At 39.5% G+C, this 17,566-nt stretch overlaps 1 protein-coding gene across 1 annotated transcript in view; it reads right to left on the reverse strand.

Annotated features, from left to right (window-relative positions):
- Window positions 1-1,633: 1,633 nt before the first annotated feature.
- Window positions 1,634-17,566, reverse strand: part of LOC139740608 (procollagen-lysine,2-oxoglutarate 5-dioxygenase 1-like) — a 65,051-nt gene continuing 49,118 nt past the window's right edge. Inside the window, exon 19 of the mRNA XM_071651194.1 lies at window positions 1,634-2,785. Coding sequence (XP_071507295.1) covers window positions 2,630-2,785 — 156 coding nt within the window. The 3' untranslated portion in view covers window positions 1,634-2,629. The remainder of the gene's footprint in view (window positions 2,786-17,566) is intronic.

The following is a 17,566-nucleotide window of genomic DNA, read 5'->3' on the forward strand; positions in this document are numbered from 1 at the left end:
ATTAACCTATGCTCGATTCAAAGCACAAATGCACTTAGGTTTGATTCTTACGTTTTAAATCATACATAGCTCTCTCTGCAACACAGAATGATCAAATGTAACTTCGTGTTTGATTTCTTCTGGACTTATGTTTGATCTTTAGGTGTCATTATGTTTGATCTTTAGGTGTCATTGAACAGGACCCTGGAGATTGTCTGGTGACTAGTGAGAGCCAGTGAACTTATGTTGACTCTGGCGTCACAGTCCAAGTCTTTACTCAAAGAGTCTACTCATCTTGCAGTGCCTAGCAGCATCATTCTGAATTTGACTGTTGTATCTGACGCGACTTAGCAGCCAGTTACTCTGAAATCTTGTTTCACATTGCTGAGTATTTTCTTCTGACGGGAGAAGACAGGATGTAGCTACTTGCCATCCTCAAGTTCAGTCACTCAAAAAGTCTGGAAGCCACTTACCCTCCCTCCATAAACTTGATTGCTGGTAACAAACATTGTAGCAGAAAAATTGCCTCCCCCACTACACTGTATGAGGCCTCCAACTTTACCCCAATAAAGTCAGAGGCATTAAACTGAGAAATTAAGATGATTGAAGGACCTATAACATATTTTTTTAAATTTTTGTTGAAAAATCTCAAGCAAGATATCTTTGATCTGCCTGTGATCCAAATTTCAGGGTCTACAACTGTTAAAACTTGAAGTAGAAAACTCTAAGGTCTTTCTGAAGCAGGTTACTGTGACATCACAAATCATGTGTTGGAGTTGAGCACCTTACCCTTCAGCATGCATATCAGCATTTTACCTTAACACACAGCTGATTTTCTCTAAACTACTATATACACGGTCACCATACATGTATATTTAGCGAGTCTCAATTTTCGCGAATTGGGGACCTCCCGACGATTTTGAGAGTGGTTACATTCGTGATCGTGGAGTTCTGTACTGAACTAAGAAATGTATACGTGTGCGTCACATTCATATAGGGATCAGAGTCATTATTTTCACGTGTCTTTAATTTTACGAATAGCACCAGACTTGTGAAATTCGTGAAAATAAAAGCCTTGCAAAATATTCAGCATATACAATACATTTTCCTGGTTGTCAGATTTCCTAGCTTCTTTGTGAAATGGTAGATTGCTCAAAATAAAAGAGAACACTCTAATTTCTTTTTTTTAAGCCTACAGTCAGAAATTTGATGTTTGCTATTATAACTTCATTTTAGGCTACCAAGATGACTTGATGAATGGCCATAAAAACATGCGTCTATATATGTGATATATATATATATATATCGATATACACACATACATGACCACATAGCTGTTTGACAGAGTGGAGACCTTCACAAGGTCAGCAGTGGTATGGGCTGAATTGATTTTGCCATGACAGTGATTCATGTTAGCTCCTATAAAGGGCTCTTGACAAGTGGCACTCGCGACCCAACTCATCACTGTTTTTGAAGTCGGCTATTTTGGGGAGCATTGGCAGAGACAACTACACGCAAAGCTTGGACCGTGTGTGGATGACTGGATGGAGAGGCATGGATGGTGGAACGGTGACATTCATGACATGTCCTCCAGAAGATGGTCTGAAATATCCCCTGCCTACCCTATCCCATCTGTCACCCCCACCCCCCCCCCCCCCCACCCCAACATCCCACTCATCCAATGCTGTGGCAGATGTCTAGGGAGGGGGAAGAGGAATCAGCAGCAGTCACTAAGTTTGACAGGCTTGTTACACTAAAACCATAGCTGAACTTGAAGCTAAGATCTCCAGCCACTGTTCCACTGAATAGAACTCGCAGTACATTTATACGTTTTTCATTGGTGAAATATTTCCAACTTCACATTCTCTGCTCCCTCCATCAGATGTCTGACTGCCTTGGTTTCGGTGTGGTCCTTCTTTCCTTTTATTCTTTTTGTTGTTGTTGAAAAGATTATGAAAAATACACTCCAGGATCCAGAGAAGAGGAGAGAGCTATGGCTGAGTATGGCTTGAGGGAAGTGATACGTGTAGCAAAGTAATTGCAAAATGAGGCAGACTGGTCACAATACAGATAATATGGGACTTTTACTGGTATCTTGCTTTCAGTATACTCACAGTTTGGTGTGTTTGTCCCGACGGTGAATGACTATGTGTGTGCAAAATTTTGTTTAAAGTTTATACAATGGTCAGTACTTCATAAACAAAATCTCTGCTAATTCAGACTGCATGGCCATATTTCCTTTAAGGCTCACTGCTGTGGCAGTAAAGAAGTGCGTAGAATAAAAGGAGCAACATCATTTTCAAAGAAAGCACTCTTTGGTGACATTTACGTCATTTGATGGAATGAATGAGGGAATGGACTTGTGGGTCACTGGGGTATATTAAATGGTTGAACATGTTGACTGCTATGATGGAGCAGGGAGGGGGCGGGGGCGGCAGCAAGGCACTGGTAGAGCTCTAGGAGTCGCTGGTCTTTGCTGGAAGAGAGGGGCTAAAAGAGATGGGTGTGGCCAGGGAGGACTGGTGAGGGAAGACAGGATGAGGTGAATGCAGAGTGGATTGGCTGTGACTAGACAGAGCACCTCTCAACCCATCGATTACATTGCTCGGTGGGAGGGTCAAACGGAGAGGGCGTGGCACCGAGGGGGCTGCTACGGGTCAATGAAGGACACCATGATGTATCGAGTTCCATTGGTGGTCAGCAGGCCCTCATGGTAGTGGGTCAGTCGCCCTGGGTGCATGAGGGTGTGGCCCACTGGGAGACCGATCACGCTGCAGTTGTAGCGGATGAAGCGTGCCCCACCTCCCTGCAGTCAAAAGAAGCAATGAGAGAAGAAATGATATGAGTGGCTCCACCTCATCAAAATCAGTTTCAGACAGTGAAGTAATTGCTTAGTGTTCACACTATAACACCTCATCACTAATTGATAATAACACCTCACCACTCATTGATAATAACATCTCACCACTCACTGATAATAACTGATATTTTGGAAAAAAAGATTATCCCCTAGTGATTGGCTGAAAGAGCTTCAAGTGATTCTATGTATTTTCAACTACTTCAGAATGTCAGCATGTTTGACATTCCACATGTCATTAGGAAAATGACATCACTTCTTATGATGACATTTTCCACATAGTTGTAAACACTATTTGTGAAATGATGTCACAAAGCAATTGCGACATCATCTTAATCTTGAGCCGCTCTGTACAATCAGTGTAGGATCCCTCCACAACATTGCATCCACGACAGGACTTGTCAAATCACTTTTTACCTTCTTATGTTTCACTTTTTTATCCAAAATGTCAAATAATACTCCGCCCTAATTTTGAGTTTCTGGTTGAACTACGAGTTTGTTGTCTTGTTTTGTGACAGCAAAGAGAATCAAAACAGAAAAATGGAAACATACTTCAACTTCTCTTATTTTGAAGAGATGTCAATCTTCCCTGGTTTCTTGTGATATCTTCGAGCAGCACTGTACTTGCTTTACTCTTTAATGCATAGTGGGGCATTGTTCCATAGTGGATAAGACTCCCAACTCCCAATTGGAGGACCCGAGTTCAAATCCCGCCCAGTGCTTACATCCTTGGACAAGATGTTTTTACCCACCACGTCCCTCTCGACCCAGGTGTATAAATGGGTACCTGGCAATGCAAGGGTAAGGATAATGACAGGGCCCTCTGGTAGAGCAGTGGCAACACTAAAGAGGCTATCCTGGGTATATACACATTTTAAGACCTTTTATTATTATTATTATTATTATTATTATTATTATCATTGTTATTATTATTATTATCATTATTATTATTAATTATAATTATAATTATAATTATTATTATTATTATTATTATTATTATTATCATTATTATTATTATTATTATTATTATCATTATACTATCATTGATAGTTTTGGGCAAAGGAACTTCCAACAGCAAAGTAACCAAGGGGAATGGGGATGAGTGGGAAGGATTACTGATTGACAACAGGCTTATTCCTGTGATCTTACTCCAGAGTACAGGTGCTCTTGTACCACCACCATTGTGAGGTCATGCCCTGCCCACACTACCAGTCACAGTGTACATAGTAGAACGTGAAAAGACATTTTAAAGGAGTGCAGTCTCATTCACAATATGCTTAACACTCAATGACCACAACTACAGAGAGGGATAGGGATGGCTCCTGGTTAAAATATGACTACACTTTGTGGTCCGTTTTTCACCCCATTTAGGCTCATGACATACTCAGCGGTGAAGTGGTAGTAGCAGGTGCTTCTTGGTTACCTGACCACAGAATTTAGAGTAAGTCGCACTTATGGGTCCTTAGATCACTACTTGTGTGCCAATTAGGGCCATAGAAATTGTAATTAAAGGCACTTTACCATTCCATGGCAAATTCTTTTCAAGGGCATCTTTGTACTCTAAAAAGACTGGAAAAAGATCTTCTTTATATGGATAGATGCCATGTCACAATGGTCTGTTGTTCACATTGTGCCAGATTTCAATTTGGAGGATGAAAAGTGTAGTGATCAGAGCACACTAATAGAGATTTATGAAATAAACATGATTCCAAGGAAATATGGTGTGTATCAAAACATGCACATGGAACATTTCCTGCTAATTACACACTACTCAGTATGCATACATTTATTCATTATATTCTACTCAGAAGAACAACAAAAGTCATCATAAGCTACTGCAAAACGAACAAATTAAAGAAAAATAACTTTTAATACCAGTAGTCATTGCAGTAACATGACCGATGGAAGTGATTTTCACACAATGATCTCATCTGACCGCACATATGTATCCTTTCACTGAAAATCAAACGATAGCATGCACAGGACTCAGCACCTAAGACCTACATGAAAATTATGATATTTTCCAAACAGGTCTGACAACTATAACTACAGTTTATATCTGGGGCACTGCTTTGCTGAAGAACAACTTGAAGTATCCATACATCATAATCCTGATTGTCATATCAAAGACAACTCAAAAACTTAGATTCAGTTGTCATTGTGTTTGTTGTTGTTCCAGATGTCCGTTACTGGAAGGAAAGGCAGCCCTACCCAGCATGACAAAGACACGGGCGGAAATGGGATTTTGAGCCAGACAAGGTCATTTTCATTCTAGATTGATTAACTTGGTGTATGGCAGGGGAAGTAGATGACAATATGGTGGAACAGATCGTGACTCGTTACGGGAGCTGACGGGTGAGTTATCTGTACAGGTGAAGAGAGAAATCTATTTAGGGACAATCAACATTGTGTTTGGAGCTTGTGTCTGCAATTTTGTCTGGACAGAATGAAGTGCAGCTGGGATTGTTGACATTTCTTTCATGGTTGAGGAACTTTCTCCCCTCTGCTGTCTGGTGCTAATTTGGGATCTAAAGAGGCACACGAGAGACAAAACTAAGACAGTTTTCACATGGGCCGAGAAATGTAATTGCAATACTGACTTATAAGACTACCAGCAAATACATTGTACATACATATCGGAATAGGAGGAACCTTTAATAGCACTGCCGATGGCAGCGGCCATCCTCTGTCATCACAACAATGATGTTAGAGGTGCTTTCCCACCTGTCATTTTTTCCCATTAAGAATGTGGATTGAGCAGACAACTTTGCCCCATTGCTTCCTGAAAAGCATTGATATGACCACTTACAACATATTAGTGGAAAATGGTATGATTGGGATCTATGGTTCCACAAGTCATGATGATGTGACCACTCATACGAACTGGAGCCAGTGAACTGTCTAGTGATATTAGACTTTGAAGAGTCTGTCACATCTTACTGGAATATTCATATAGAAATCATCACGTTAGTCTTAAATTGGCAACTCTAAAGTTTCACTGCAAATACAAGGAGGATTAGATGGAGCCGATTTAATTCATTCAATCTACATTGGTACTTAAAATAAGGTTTGAAAAACAATAACTACAGTTTTACATATATGTTAATACCATAATTGTTTGGGATCAGATATGAATTTAGTGACTAACATTTCATTTTTCTACATGCTTGGTTTCTGAAGAACATGTATAAATGCAATGGCTCAAGTGAGGTGACATATAAACTCTCTTTATGAAATACTACAAGTAGCCATTAATGATAAAACTAATAAAAGATACTGCATCAAATTACAGAAACGAAGTTCGGGGGACCTGAAAGTTTACTAGGAAACCACATCTCGTGATAACGGAATGTGACATACATTGTGTGATTCAGTTTCAGAATAAAATGACACATTTGGAAATCAAGCATAATATTCATATTATTATACAAGCTTCAACTGACAGATACATGAGAGTTAAATTCAAGTCTTTCTACTTAGGGAAGGGATATTTATTCTCACTAGCGTTCTACCGCAGGAGGACGCATGGAACGCTCGAGGACGATTTTACGCGTATATAGGCGCATCTGACATGATGTGCGCGCTGGTGATTTTTTTCTGTAAGAGAGAGATCGTCCTACCGCGGTAGGACGACTGGCGTCCCTCCGCGTTCTACCGCCACATTTTGGTCACGTCTCATGCTTTGTGTGTACGTGTGTGTGTGTGGGGGGAGCCCGGTTTGGTCGTACGCCGTGTGATCCCAATCAACAGAAGTGAGAATTCGAGCAGCAGCAACGCAACCAACGAGAGCCAGAAGCTGGGTGTACTACGATGCGTATGGCCATTTTTAAAGACTAGAATTACACGGCTTGAAATCGTTTGTGGCCGTATGGATGCCAGTTTAATCACAAATGAGGTGGAAAAATATCGTCGCGCAACCTTCAAGCTGAGACACTATTCTATTGGGATCACTCAAAAAATAAAGTGTAGGCCCTAATTTACATCCAAGGATGAAGTGATTATGATTAAGTAGGTCTAGGCTAGTTAGTACCGGTACCTGAATCCTGATTTCACGACAGTGAAATGAGCTATATAATGTGACATGACAATTCGCGAGTCTTGTGTTGATATAAATGAACGAAATCACTGAAAAAAATATCTACACGTGACTCATATTCTTTGTCAGGCAATCGAATAGCGAGAGTGCAACGTTTGACATGTTAAAATGCCAATGGGAAAAATGAGCTTCAAATATCGAAGCTCCTTTGTTAAGAAAAAAAAAACCCGACAAAACAAAACACAAGTCACAAAAAGGACATCGTGAAGCTGCATTTTGACAACTCTTATGATTATTTACATAGAATACGGCATGTGCCACGGTCACACACCTTGCTTAGACTCGCCTTTTTAGACGTAAATTTTGGTGGATGAATTTCACTTCTGATGAGCGAATAAATATCATGTCTTTCTTGTAGTTTGTAGATTGTATTTTGTACATTGTTATTACAGCTTGATCGTCACATTGACATTATTTTACCAACACGGCAGTTCTTTTCACTGTCGGGATACTGTTTTACGGAAATTAGTTCTTATGGTACATACACCTACAGAATATTTACCACGCCTCGACGGGCAACTCATTCCGTGTGTAAGGACGCCCAAGGTTGTATTAAACGATGTGCAATTTCGTTCCTGATCTCCCTATCATTACAGGAGTATAGGCTGCTGCTAAAATACCGTTGCAATCCCAAGAAAACCGCTGGATTTTACGTTAAATTGGTTGGGCTTTTAGGGGAGAGTGCCTGTACATACCACTTTGAAAGACAGGAAAGCAAATTCTTCTCAAATCAGTAGTAACCTGTGATATATTCCCAACAATTCCATTTCAAACACGCTGTTGTTTTCCCGGCCTGCAGCTGCAGGCTATTAACAGCACAATAACAATATGAAGAGAAACGCGTACACTAGTACTATATAGCTGAATGATTGAGAACAACAGTTACTGTAATCAAGTCAGTCTGCAAGAGAATCTGTGAACAGTCTACTGAGTATTGCAGAAGAAGAGGTGCGCAATAACCACGTGCTGTCATTCAACATGTGCGTGCCTGGGAAGAACGCAACTTTCATGTTCAGCTCCCACGCACGGTGTCATGTAAGATGTTCTTTGAGTGGTGGGAGACCGACGTGCAATCAACACGTTACGACGCGAAATGTACAGTTGTTTTCTTCTCTATTTTTTTTTTTTTTTTGAGAAGCACAGCGGTGTTTTCAAACACACTATGTTATGTTAGGTTGGTTTTCGAGGGGTGGGGTGGTGGAGGGGGAGGCGTAGTACAAGACTTTGAGCAAGGAGATGCTACATCTTTCAGTTTTTTCTCGGGATGCGCAGATTGCTGTAATTATAATTATGGGATATTACACGATGAGAGGTGAATTAAAACACGCAAGTAAACGTATGCCCACATACACGCACTGACGTAAACACAAAAACACGATATAGTTTTGACGACATGAAATATACTGGTGATCTGTAATTTTCTTAAAATTCAATGATAAAAAAAATCCTTCCATCTGCCACGTTTCCCTCTCTTCTACATCGCCATTAGGATCAATTTCAGGATCAAATTTGATCATTTCTTCCTCTGTTGTAATTGTCAAATACTATTACATGTACATGTATTGCTCTTTATGATAAACTAACTTACAACTTGGATGGAATTGCCGAATAACCAACCGTTTGACCTTTTTTATTTTCGGTTAAATTACGAATGCCATTACCAGCAAAGAATAAGGGGAAAAAACATTGACGACAGTAAAATAAAAGCGAAGAGCTGATTGTGCGTATGCAGTCTCTTCGGATAGAAGAAACTTGAACCCCCCCCCCCCCCCCCCCCACACACACACACACACAACACACAACACACACTTGTGGGCATTTCCACAAAAACAGTTGCCAGACTCCAGGTGCTGGACGAAAGAATGCGCGCACTTCTGGTAATAAACAGCGTATGACATAGCCTGGAAACATCGATCGAACAACGATCAGCTTGTAATTGGCAAAGATCATGATTCTAAGCAACACATCATGATTGTGTATAGCTTTTCTTTTGGCCCATACTAGACAACATCGAACAGTCGATTATATATGCTTGAATACCAGTATTTTAATGCTCACTGAACTATAAAAGGGATTGATTAATCACTCAATCAAAAATGGAATTACAGAAATATTACTAGTATGAAGGGTCTCGTATGCCGAGACAAATTCACTACGAGAATGTTATGCAGCCGCATGCTTATTGAGAGCTACATGTACCCGATTAGACAGCAAAATCATGACAATTTCATGCCCCTCAAAACTGCGTATCCCTATTCAAAGTTCGAAGGAACTTCACCTGTGAAAAAAAAAAAATATATATATATATATTATTATATATATACTGTAAATTTCCACTAAATTTTACTTACATATTTTGGCTAGCAACTTTCGTTCGGGGTTTTTCTTTTCTTCATTCTCATTTTTATTTCTTTGCTCGTAAAAGACTTCTTGATTTCTTCAACTAAGTCATGAGGGGCATTCGATCCATCGAACTTGCAATAACCTCATTCCTTTGAATTGAGTGAAACCATGTGTTTCGTACGGGTGCTGTTCGTTATTCCGAAGGTTCGTTATTCCGAAGGTTCGTTAATCCGAAACACGCAAATTCCCTATACTTAGAGGCTCGTTAATCCGAAAATGAAAAAGGGTTCGTTAATCCAAACATTTGTGGCGTTATTCCGAAGATTCGTCAATCCAAAAATGAAATTCGGAGCAACGAACCTTCGGAATAACGAATCTTCGGACTAAAGAGCCTTCGGAATAACGAACCTTCGGAATAACGAGCTGTAATCGTTTCGTACTTCGGCACATCCACGCAAAGCGTGGCGTTTAGCGATCATGCATGTGGCAGACTTTCAGATTATAGTTAGGGGAAAAGAAACTGGAATAATATACTTCGGAAATGGTGATGTTTGAAGTTAAAGCTTGAAAACAATGCATGTCTATGTTTTATAGTAAACGATAATTAAAAATACCCAACAAAGTTTTGCATTCGCTCTCACAAAAGCTCGCTTGAGAAGATCAAAGTATCCCCCTCTCCTGAAAGGCAGTTGGAGTTTCCGCACCCCCCCCCCCCCCCCTTCCGAAGTATTTGGAGATCAGATATTGCGTCCTTGGTATAACATCAGATATTGCGTCCTTGATATAACATAAAGCAATCAATGAACGCTGAACATAGGAATCTTTATTCTTAGGGCAAAATACGAATTTTGGAGCTGCTGAGTATGTCCCTACTAATTTCTGCTTACGAGCACATAATTCTGTGAGGAATTCAAAGTTGTATTTGATGAAAATTTGTTTTGAATTACGAACCGTCGGAACAACGAACATCATCCCATTTTGACTGGAAGGGACTGGCATTTGTTTTTACCGTTTGGAATTGCAGATCGGTGTGTAAAGAAAGAGTAAAATATGGCCACCACGTAGTATTTTGCGGAATTCTATCCGGACTCTTTGTGGAGTTTTCCGACAGTTCATTATTCCACAGGGAAAGGTTCGATAAAGGGATGGTACAGTTTTGTTTGAGATGGGAATAGATGTTTTTTTTTCTTTTAGATGAGATCTCTAATGAAATAATAGAGAACACATAATTCTATGAAGAATTCAAAGTTTAGTGATGAAAATTGGTTTTTAAATGGCTGAGATATCAGGGAGGTGGAATAAAGCAGTTCAAGAAAAGTTATAGACCCACTTTGACGATCGTTTGTTTTACACTGTTTTTATATCAGCCATTTCAAAACAGATTTTGCTCAAATGAATGTTCAATTCCTCTTAGAATTGTATGTTCTTCAACATTTCATAAAGGTTGCTTGTGAGTATCTTGCTATGAAAAAAAAATCACCCAATATATTATACCACTCCTTTAATCGAATTAAGACAAACTTATACAGCAGTGAATAACCTGCGGCGAAGACGGGGGGGGGGGGGGGGGGGGGGGGGGGGTCATCGTTATAAAATGATGATGAGAAGGGGCTGATAAATGACAAGGGGAACACGCAGCCCATTATTTCAAAGAGGATGATCAGGATCAGCAGGCCCGTAGCGGGGGTGGTGTTAGGGTGCGTATACATTATACGCCACCCCCAAAAAATAAATACTGTAAATAAATAAATAAATATAAAATAAAAGTCTGGAAGGTCCACTTTTTCAAAAAATACCGTAAGACATATTCATAAGCCTCATCTGTATGCACTACTCCAATGTCCACTGTCTCGTTGGATGACCCCGACACCTGACCACTCGGTACCCCTCACCTTACCTTCGCACACAAGTGTGGAATAATGAAGTAACCTATATACAAGAAGCAGAATTTTTTTTTCTTCATCATCACAGTTTCGTAAGAAGGGAGAGGAAGAGGAAAAAATGAAAATAACAATGATAAAAGCAATTCCACATATTCAGATTACGATTATATTCCAGTTCGTCTCTTGGTGTATATCGTGTATTCGTGTGTGAATTTACGCCTACCGATTGTAGTTCGTTATTCCGAAGGTCCGTTATTCCGAAGGTTCTTTAGTCCGAAGGTTCTTTAGTCCGAAGGTTCGTTATTCCGAAGGTTCGATAATCCGAAAAAGTGATAAGGTTTGTTATTCCGAAGGTTCATTAATCCGAAAATGAAGTAAGGTTCGTTAATCAGAAAAGGAAACAAAGCTCGTTATCCCAAATGTTCGCTACGGACCCAATTTCATTTTCGGATAAACGAACATTCAGAACAACGAACCCTATTTCATTTTCGGATTAACGAACCTTCGGAATAACGAACCTTCGTAATACCGCCACAAATGTTCGGATTATAACGAACCCTTTTTCATTTTCGGATTCTGTAGGTATTATAGGGAATTTGTGTGTTTCGGATTAACGAACCTTCTGTCAGCTTTAAACGGGTATGTGCGTGATTCTGTATACGTGTGTGTTTTCATTTAATTTTCATTCCTTGATATCTCCATTTTTAAAACTTTTTGTAATGGAGTATACGCTGATGAAAACATTATCAAGTCGCGACTCGACCACTCACCTATCATCTTAACCCATCTCCGCACACACGTACTCTCTAAAAAAATCGAGTGAAAATATTCACTCTTAAAGGAGTGAATTCAAAAAGAGTGAATTTAATGTGAAATTGGAGTGAATTTTGAATGCAAAGTTCATTTTCACTCATTTTGGAGTGACCTCAGGGATCACTCGAAGAATTTGGAGTGATCCCTGAGGTCACTCTAAAACGAGTGAAAATGAACATTTTCACTCAAAATTCACTCGAAATTCACTCGAAATTCACTCTTTTTTGTATTCACTCCTTTAAGGGTGAATATTTTCACTCGATTTTTTTTAGAGAGATTCAAAGAAGCAGATATTTTTTCTTTCATCACAATAATGTCAGGAGTAGATATAAAATTCATCAATTCCACAAATAGAGATTACGATTGTATTCCAGTTTGTGAATCGTGTGTTCTTGTGTTTGTAATTATGTGTTTACATGCACCTCAACATAACACCATTTTTTCAACATATACATATTATGGTTACAATTCGTTATTCCGAAGGTTCGTTCTTCCGAAAATGAAATAAGGTTCGTTATTCCGAAGGTTCGTTAATCCGAAAATGAAATAAAAGCTCGTTATTCCGAAGGTTCGTTACGGACCCTATTTCATTTTCGGATCAACGGACCTTCTGAATAACGAACCCTATTTCATTTTTGGATTACCGAACCTTCGAAATAACGCCACAAAATGTTCGGATTAACGAACCTTCGGAATAACGAACAGTACCCTTTTATATATGAACTAACGAACCATCACAAAATCGAACCTTCATTTCGGATTGGCAAACCTTCGGAGAATTTAATAGGCCATATCATTCATCATTTTCGGATTCACGAACCTTTGGAATAAAGCACTTTCAGAGCAACACGCTCTAAAACCACCCTTTTTATTCGGGCATTGGGAGAAAGTTCAGAAAAGAATCTTTGAGGTATAAGAAATCAGTTTCATTCTTATTCGACACTATCGATGATTTCTAGGCGTGGTGTTCAATTTCCGACAAAAAAAAAAAAAAAAAAAAAAAAGAAGGAGGTTCGTTATGCCGATGGTTCGTTATTGCAAATCCGATACACGCAGATTCCCTCTGCCGACTATATAGAAGTTTGTCAATCCGAAAATAATCAACAAGGTTCGTTTATCCCATTGCACTTGTGGCATTATTCCGAAGGTTCGTTTCTCTGGAAATGAAATAAGATTCGTTGATCAGAGAATGAATCACGTCGTACGAAACTTTTTCTGATAAACAAACTTGCAGTATACCAAATCAATTTTCGTTATCAAATGAACGAACCTTCGATCCTTTCTTCCTCTCATTTTTTTATATATTTATTTCTTTTTTATTATCGAACCTTCTGGTTATTAGGGATAATCAAGAAAAGACAAAATCCTTGAGGCAAGATAAGTTAACATACATGGTTCGACATAGTTTACTTTTTATCGAGGAGTATTCATATGGCAGTGAGTGATATCTTACAAGGAGGTATGGAAAACGTGGAGATATAATCGTAACAAATAAGTATAGTATCTTTTGGTTTAGAATGGTTGATTTTTTTCAGGCACGGTATACATTATTCCGTTGAAAGGAAATTCTGATGTTTCGTTATTTCGGGTGCATGTACGTCACGATACCGACACCCACGAGTCATATTTACATAATATACAGTCCAGGAGTCATACACCTCACGAGTCATACAGCCCTGCACTGTAAAAACATGGGTGTTAGATTTAACACCACGGGTGTTAAATCTAACACCCATCAAACTTCAATAAAGGACCACACCCACAGGTGTTAAAAATGCACTTTGATGGTGTTGAAAAGTGTTCACCTGACACTTCGTGGTGTTAATTTGACACTGTACCTGGTGTTATTTTGACACTGTACTGGTGTTAATTCAAAAATGACACCACATGGTGTTGATTTGATATTTGTTGGTGTTAATATCAATGGTTTAACACCCGTCCAGCTTCAATAAGGTACCACACCAGCTGGTGTTACTTTGGTGTAAATTTATTTTCACATTTTTTCAAAAATCTAGTATTTTAATGTAAAATTCTTGATCGTCTTGTTTAAATTAAAAATGAACAAGAAGTGCAGTTACTAAGAAACTCTTCAAAAAACAGTTTAAAATTTGGAAATGACACCCGGGGGTGTTAATTTAACACCATAAATGAGCACCGAACATTTAACACCAGCTCGGTGTTCACTATTTAACACCGGACTTTTTGCAGTGTGAGTTCGACATAGATGATGTCCACTGGCGGGGAGGGAAAATACCGAATGTTCCATCCGAAGGGTTTGGAATGCTATTGAGGGAGGTTATAAGTCCCGAGACGAAGTCGAGGAACTTACAGCCTCCCGAAATAGTGTTTCAAACCCTGATGGTGGAATGTTTGGTACATGTTCCCGACAACGAAAGTCATTATCTGTTAGATTAGGCCTATATGGGTTAGTCAAATTATCACACTTTCGTACGCATTACAATTATCGGTCATCTGCTTTAATTTTCACATTGTACGGAATAGGCAAATTTATATCCTATCGATTGCGTGAAAAATATGATCGTACAATCGTTTGGTATCGTTTGTCATTTCTTACGTGAAAATGTTTTCCCATGGGAGAGCATTACAAAAATTTTCTGCCCATGGGCGAACATAACCAATGTGCCTCCATCACGTGACTGTGTTTAGCCAATCAATCAAAACCGGTATTTGAATAACCCATTTAACGTGAGCAAAAAAGGCCTAACGAGACCGACACATTAAATCCCGTGTTGTATATCCATCGAACTCGTGGAGTGTTTTTATTTATGTCGAACTCGTGAGCCGTGTTTACCGAGTGTCGAACTCATGAACTTCATTTGCCCAGCGTCGAACTCGTGGGCTCTATGACTCGTGACCTGTATGACTCATGGACCTGTTTTCAATGTCGAACTCGTGGGCTGTATGAGTCGTGGGTGTCGGTCTCGTAGGATGACCCCGTTATTTCGAATCTGAAACACGCAAAATCTCCAGATGTTTGTTAAAGAAAATATAAGGATTCGTTAATACGAATATTACTGTGGCATTATCCCCAGGGTTTGTAAATCTGAGAAAAAGTTTGTTAATCTTAGAACGAACTCTCATGTATAGGTCTGCGTGGTACGAAACTTATGGCCTATTAGTTTCGGGATTGCGGAATCTTCAGAATTACACATTGTGTTTCGCTTTCGAATCAACAAACCTTCAAAATTACTTAACTTTTCTTCTTCTTTTTCCATATTTTGTTAAGCGAACCTTCGGAAAACCGAAACTTTTTTTTCTCTCTTTCATTTTTTTTTCTTTATTAAAAAAACAAAACAAAAACAAAAACAAAAAACTTCGGATTGTGAACTGTGAGAAACGAACAGTTACTGTTGTTTTTTCCCTGATCAGTGGTGATAATTGAGGTAAGATATAATTCAGTAGAAAAGAAAATAAGGCACACAAAAAAACAAGTTACTAGTATTTGAATCCTGACATCAATTAATGTTTTTTTTTTCTTTTTACCGATAAACGAAAGATCAGACAGATAAGAAATGAGAGGAAAAAGAAAAAATAGCCTGTGATAACGAATCGTATTAAATGTTTGACATCCTTGGTCTTCGCCCTCGGTCTTCGATTTGCTTTCCTTACCTGTCCATCCCGGGTCCCCCAGGCCCCAGACTGCTTATAACCTCCAGGAATGCACCAGTGCGCGCGGTTTCCTTTGTTGAATGCTCTCTATTCTACCGCCCCACCCTTCCCCCAAGTCTGGCACCTTGCCATCGTGGGATTTTTCATGTTTTCCTTCTTGGTCAAGTTGGTGTTCACAACTTTGTCTACGTGACTGCGTTCTGTTTTGTTTCTCCGAATTCGCTGCGTGCTCTACAGACACGTGGTGCACAAACAATTACTGTATGGCTGTTTACGAGGGGGGTCACCTATACTCACCTGCAAACAGCTTACGGCGAGCAGAAAACGCCAGTTCTCTGCTGGTGGTTACTTTTACTGCCAAAATATTGGGCTTTGTCACTACGGAATACTATTCACACACAAATTGCATTGGAATATTCAAGTACATTGTATAACTACTCGTACTTCCGATCATAGCGATCTCTCGAGTGTTCGTGTTTCATCGAAAAGTAAGTGTTAGAAAGTTGTTGAAACTGCGTAGCAGCGCTAGACAGTCGTTAGTTTAGGGCTTCCGTATGCTCGATTTTTATGGGTTTATTGATATTGGAGCTCAGGGAAAATGTGGGGGAAAAGGATGACTTCAAAATAATTTGCTTGCCCGATTCGGTCAAGCATTTTTTTCCTTGTTCCAAAACGCTTGCCCAACTTTACTACTAGCTTGTTAGTATGAGAAAGTGTGTGATAGATTGCTTCACATGTCATGATCGTACTGTACAAACTCCAAGAAAAAAAATTACTCGCAATTTTCCTGAAAGTGAGATCGAACAAAAACTTTAAAAAGATAAAATTAGATAAAAAAATGTCATGATCGTGCTGGAGAGAGCCCAAAGAATTTGCTAGATTGTATATTTGTAGTCAGACAAATCACACGCAGTTTTGCTGAGCATGATTTCGAAAGAATTTGACTAAACTTTGTCATGATCGTGCTGTGACAGAGCTCAAAGAATTCGTAAAGTGCAAACAAGTCAAACGCAGTTTTGCTTATGTTGAGATCGAAAGAAAGTGTATAATGTTTATTAATACGATCGTGAGAACTCAAAAATTGAAACGCACCGTTACTAACCCCGCGTGAAACACACGAGCCGTTCAAATACACTACAACATGATACATGTAACGAGTGTATCGTGCATGCATCAAACGTTAGAAAGGTTGTGCCACAGAGATGATCCGATCGACGGGGAAAGGGTGTGCGTGCACCACTTCAGTATCTGCCCGTAGTTGCGTGCACACACGAAGAATGAATCATGCCCGTCCTACCGCGGCAGGACGATCAGCGTCCTACCGCGTTCCTCCGCACGATTTTTTTCCCCCTGCCGCTGCGCATAGAAAAAAACGTTCAGCGCGTATACGCGTTCGGCAAATCGTCCTACCGCAAATTTGCGGGATCCCGCGGTAGAACGCTAGTGAGAATAAATATCCCTTCCCTTATATCACTGCCTATGATTCAGATTAAAATTTGACAACCATCATGAAGTAATTTCAATCATCAGCTATCATTTTCATATTGAGTTAAATGAGAACGAGATCATGTTTTAGTCTTCCCCTTTGTGACTTGAGATACAGTGTATGCAGCCAGAGACAATATTTCAAGTATTACAATTTCGAGACAAATTGCTGATGACTCCAAATTTATTCTCATTCCTACGAGATGATAGGTGTAATCAGTCGTTCCTGACTTCGTAAAAAGCTCTTACTCAGCATTTTCTATCTCCTTTTTTTTTTTGCTAAATGAAAGTACTGACTGAAGTCATCTGTGAAGGCACGATGTGTCTCTTGGTATGGACACGTAAAAGTAGAGCACAAAGATTTGTGTCCTATTATCGTCTTACCCGGGAGAGCTAGTAACTGACTGGCAGGAGGCATGGATTCTTCAGGGAGCTAGAAACTGGGTGAATATTGGCTGGGTCATAGGAAGTGGTAGTACA

The sequence above is a fragment of the Diadema antillarum genome, unplaced genomic scaffold (genome assembly GCF_040938485.1).
Source record: "Diadema antillarum isolate AM-2024a unplaced genomic scaffold, OU_Dant_1.0 seq00000867_RagTag, whole genome shotgun sequence".
In the NCBI taxonomy this organism is placed as follows: Eukaryota; Metazoa; Echinodermata; class Echinoidea; order Diadematoida; family Diadematidae; genus Diadema; species Diadema antillarum.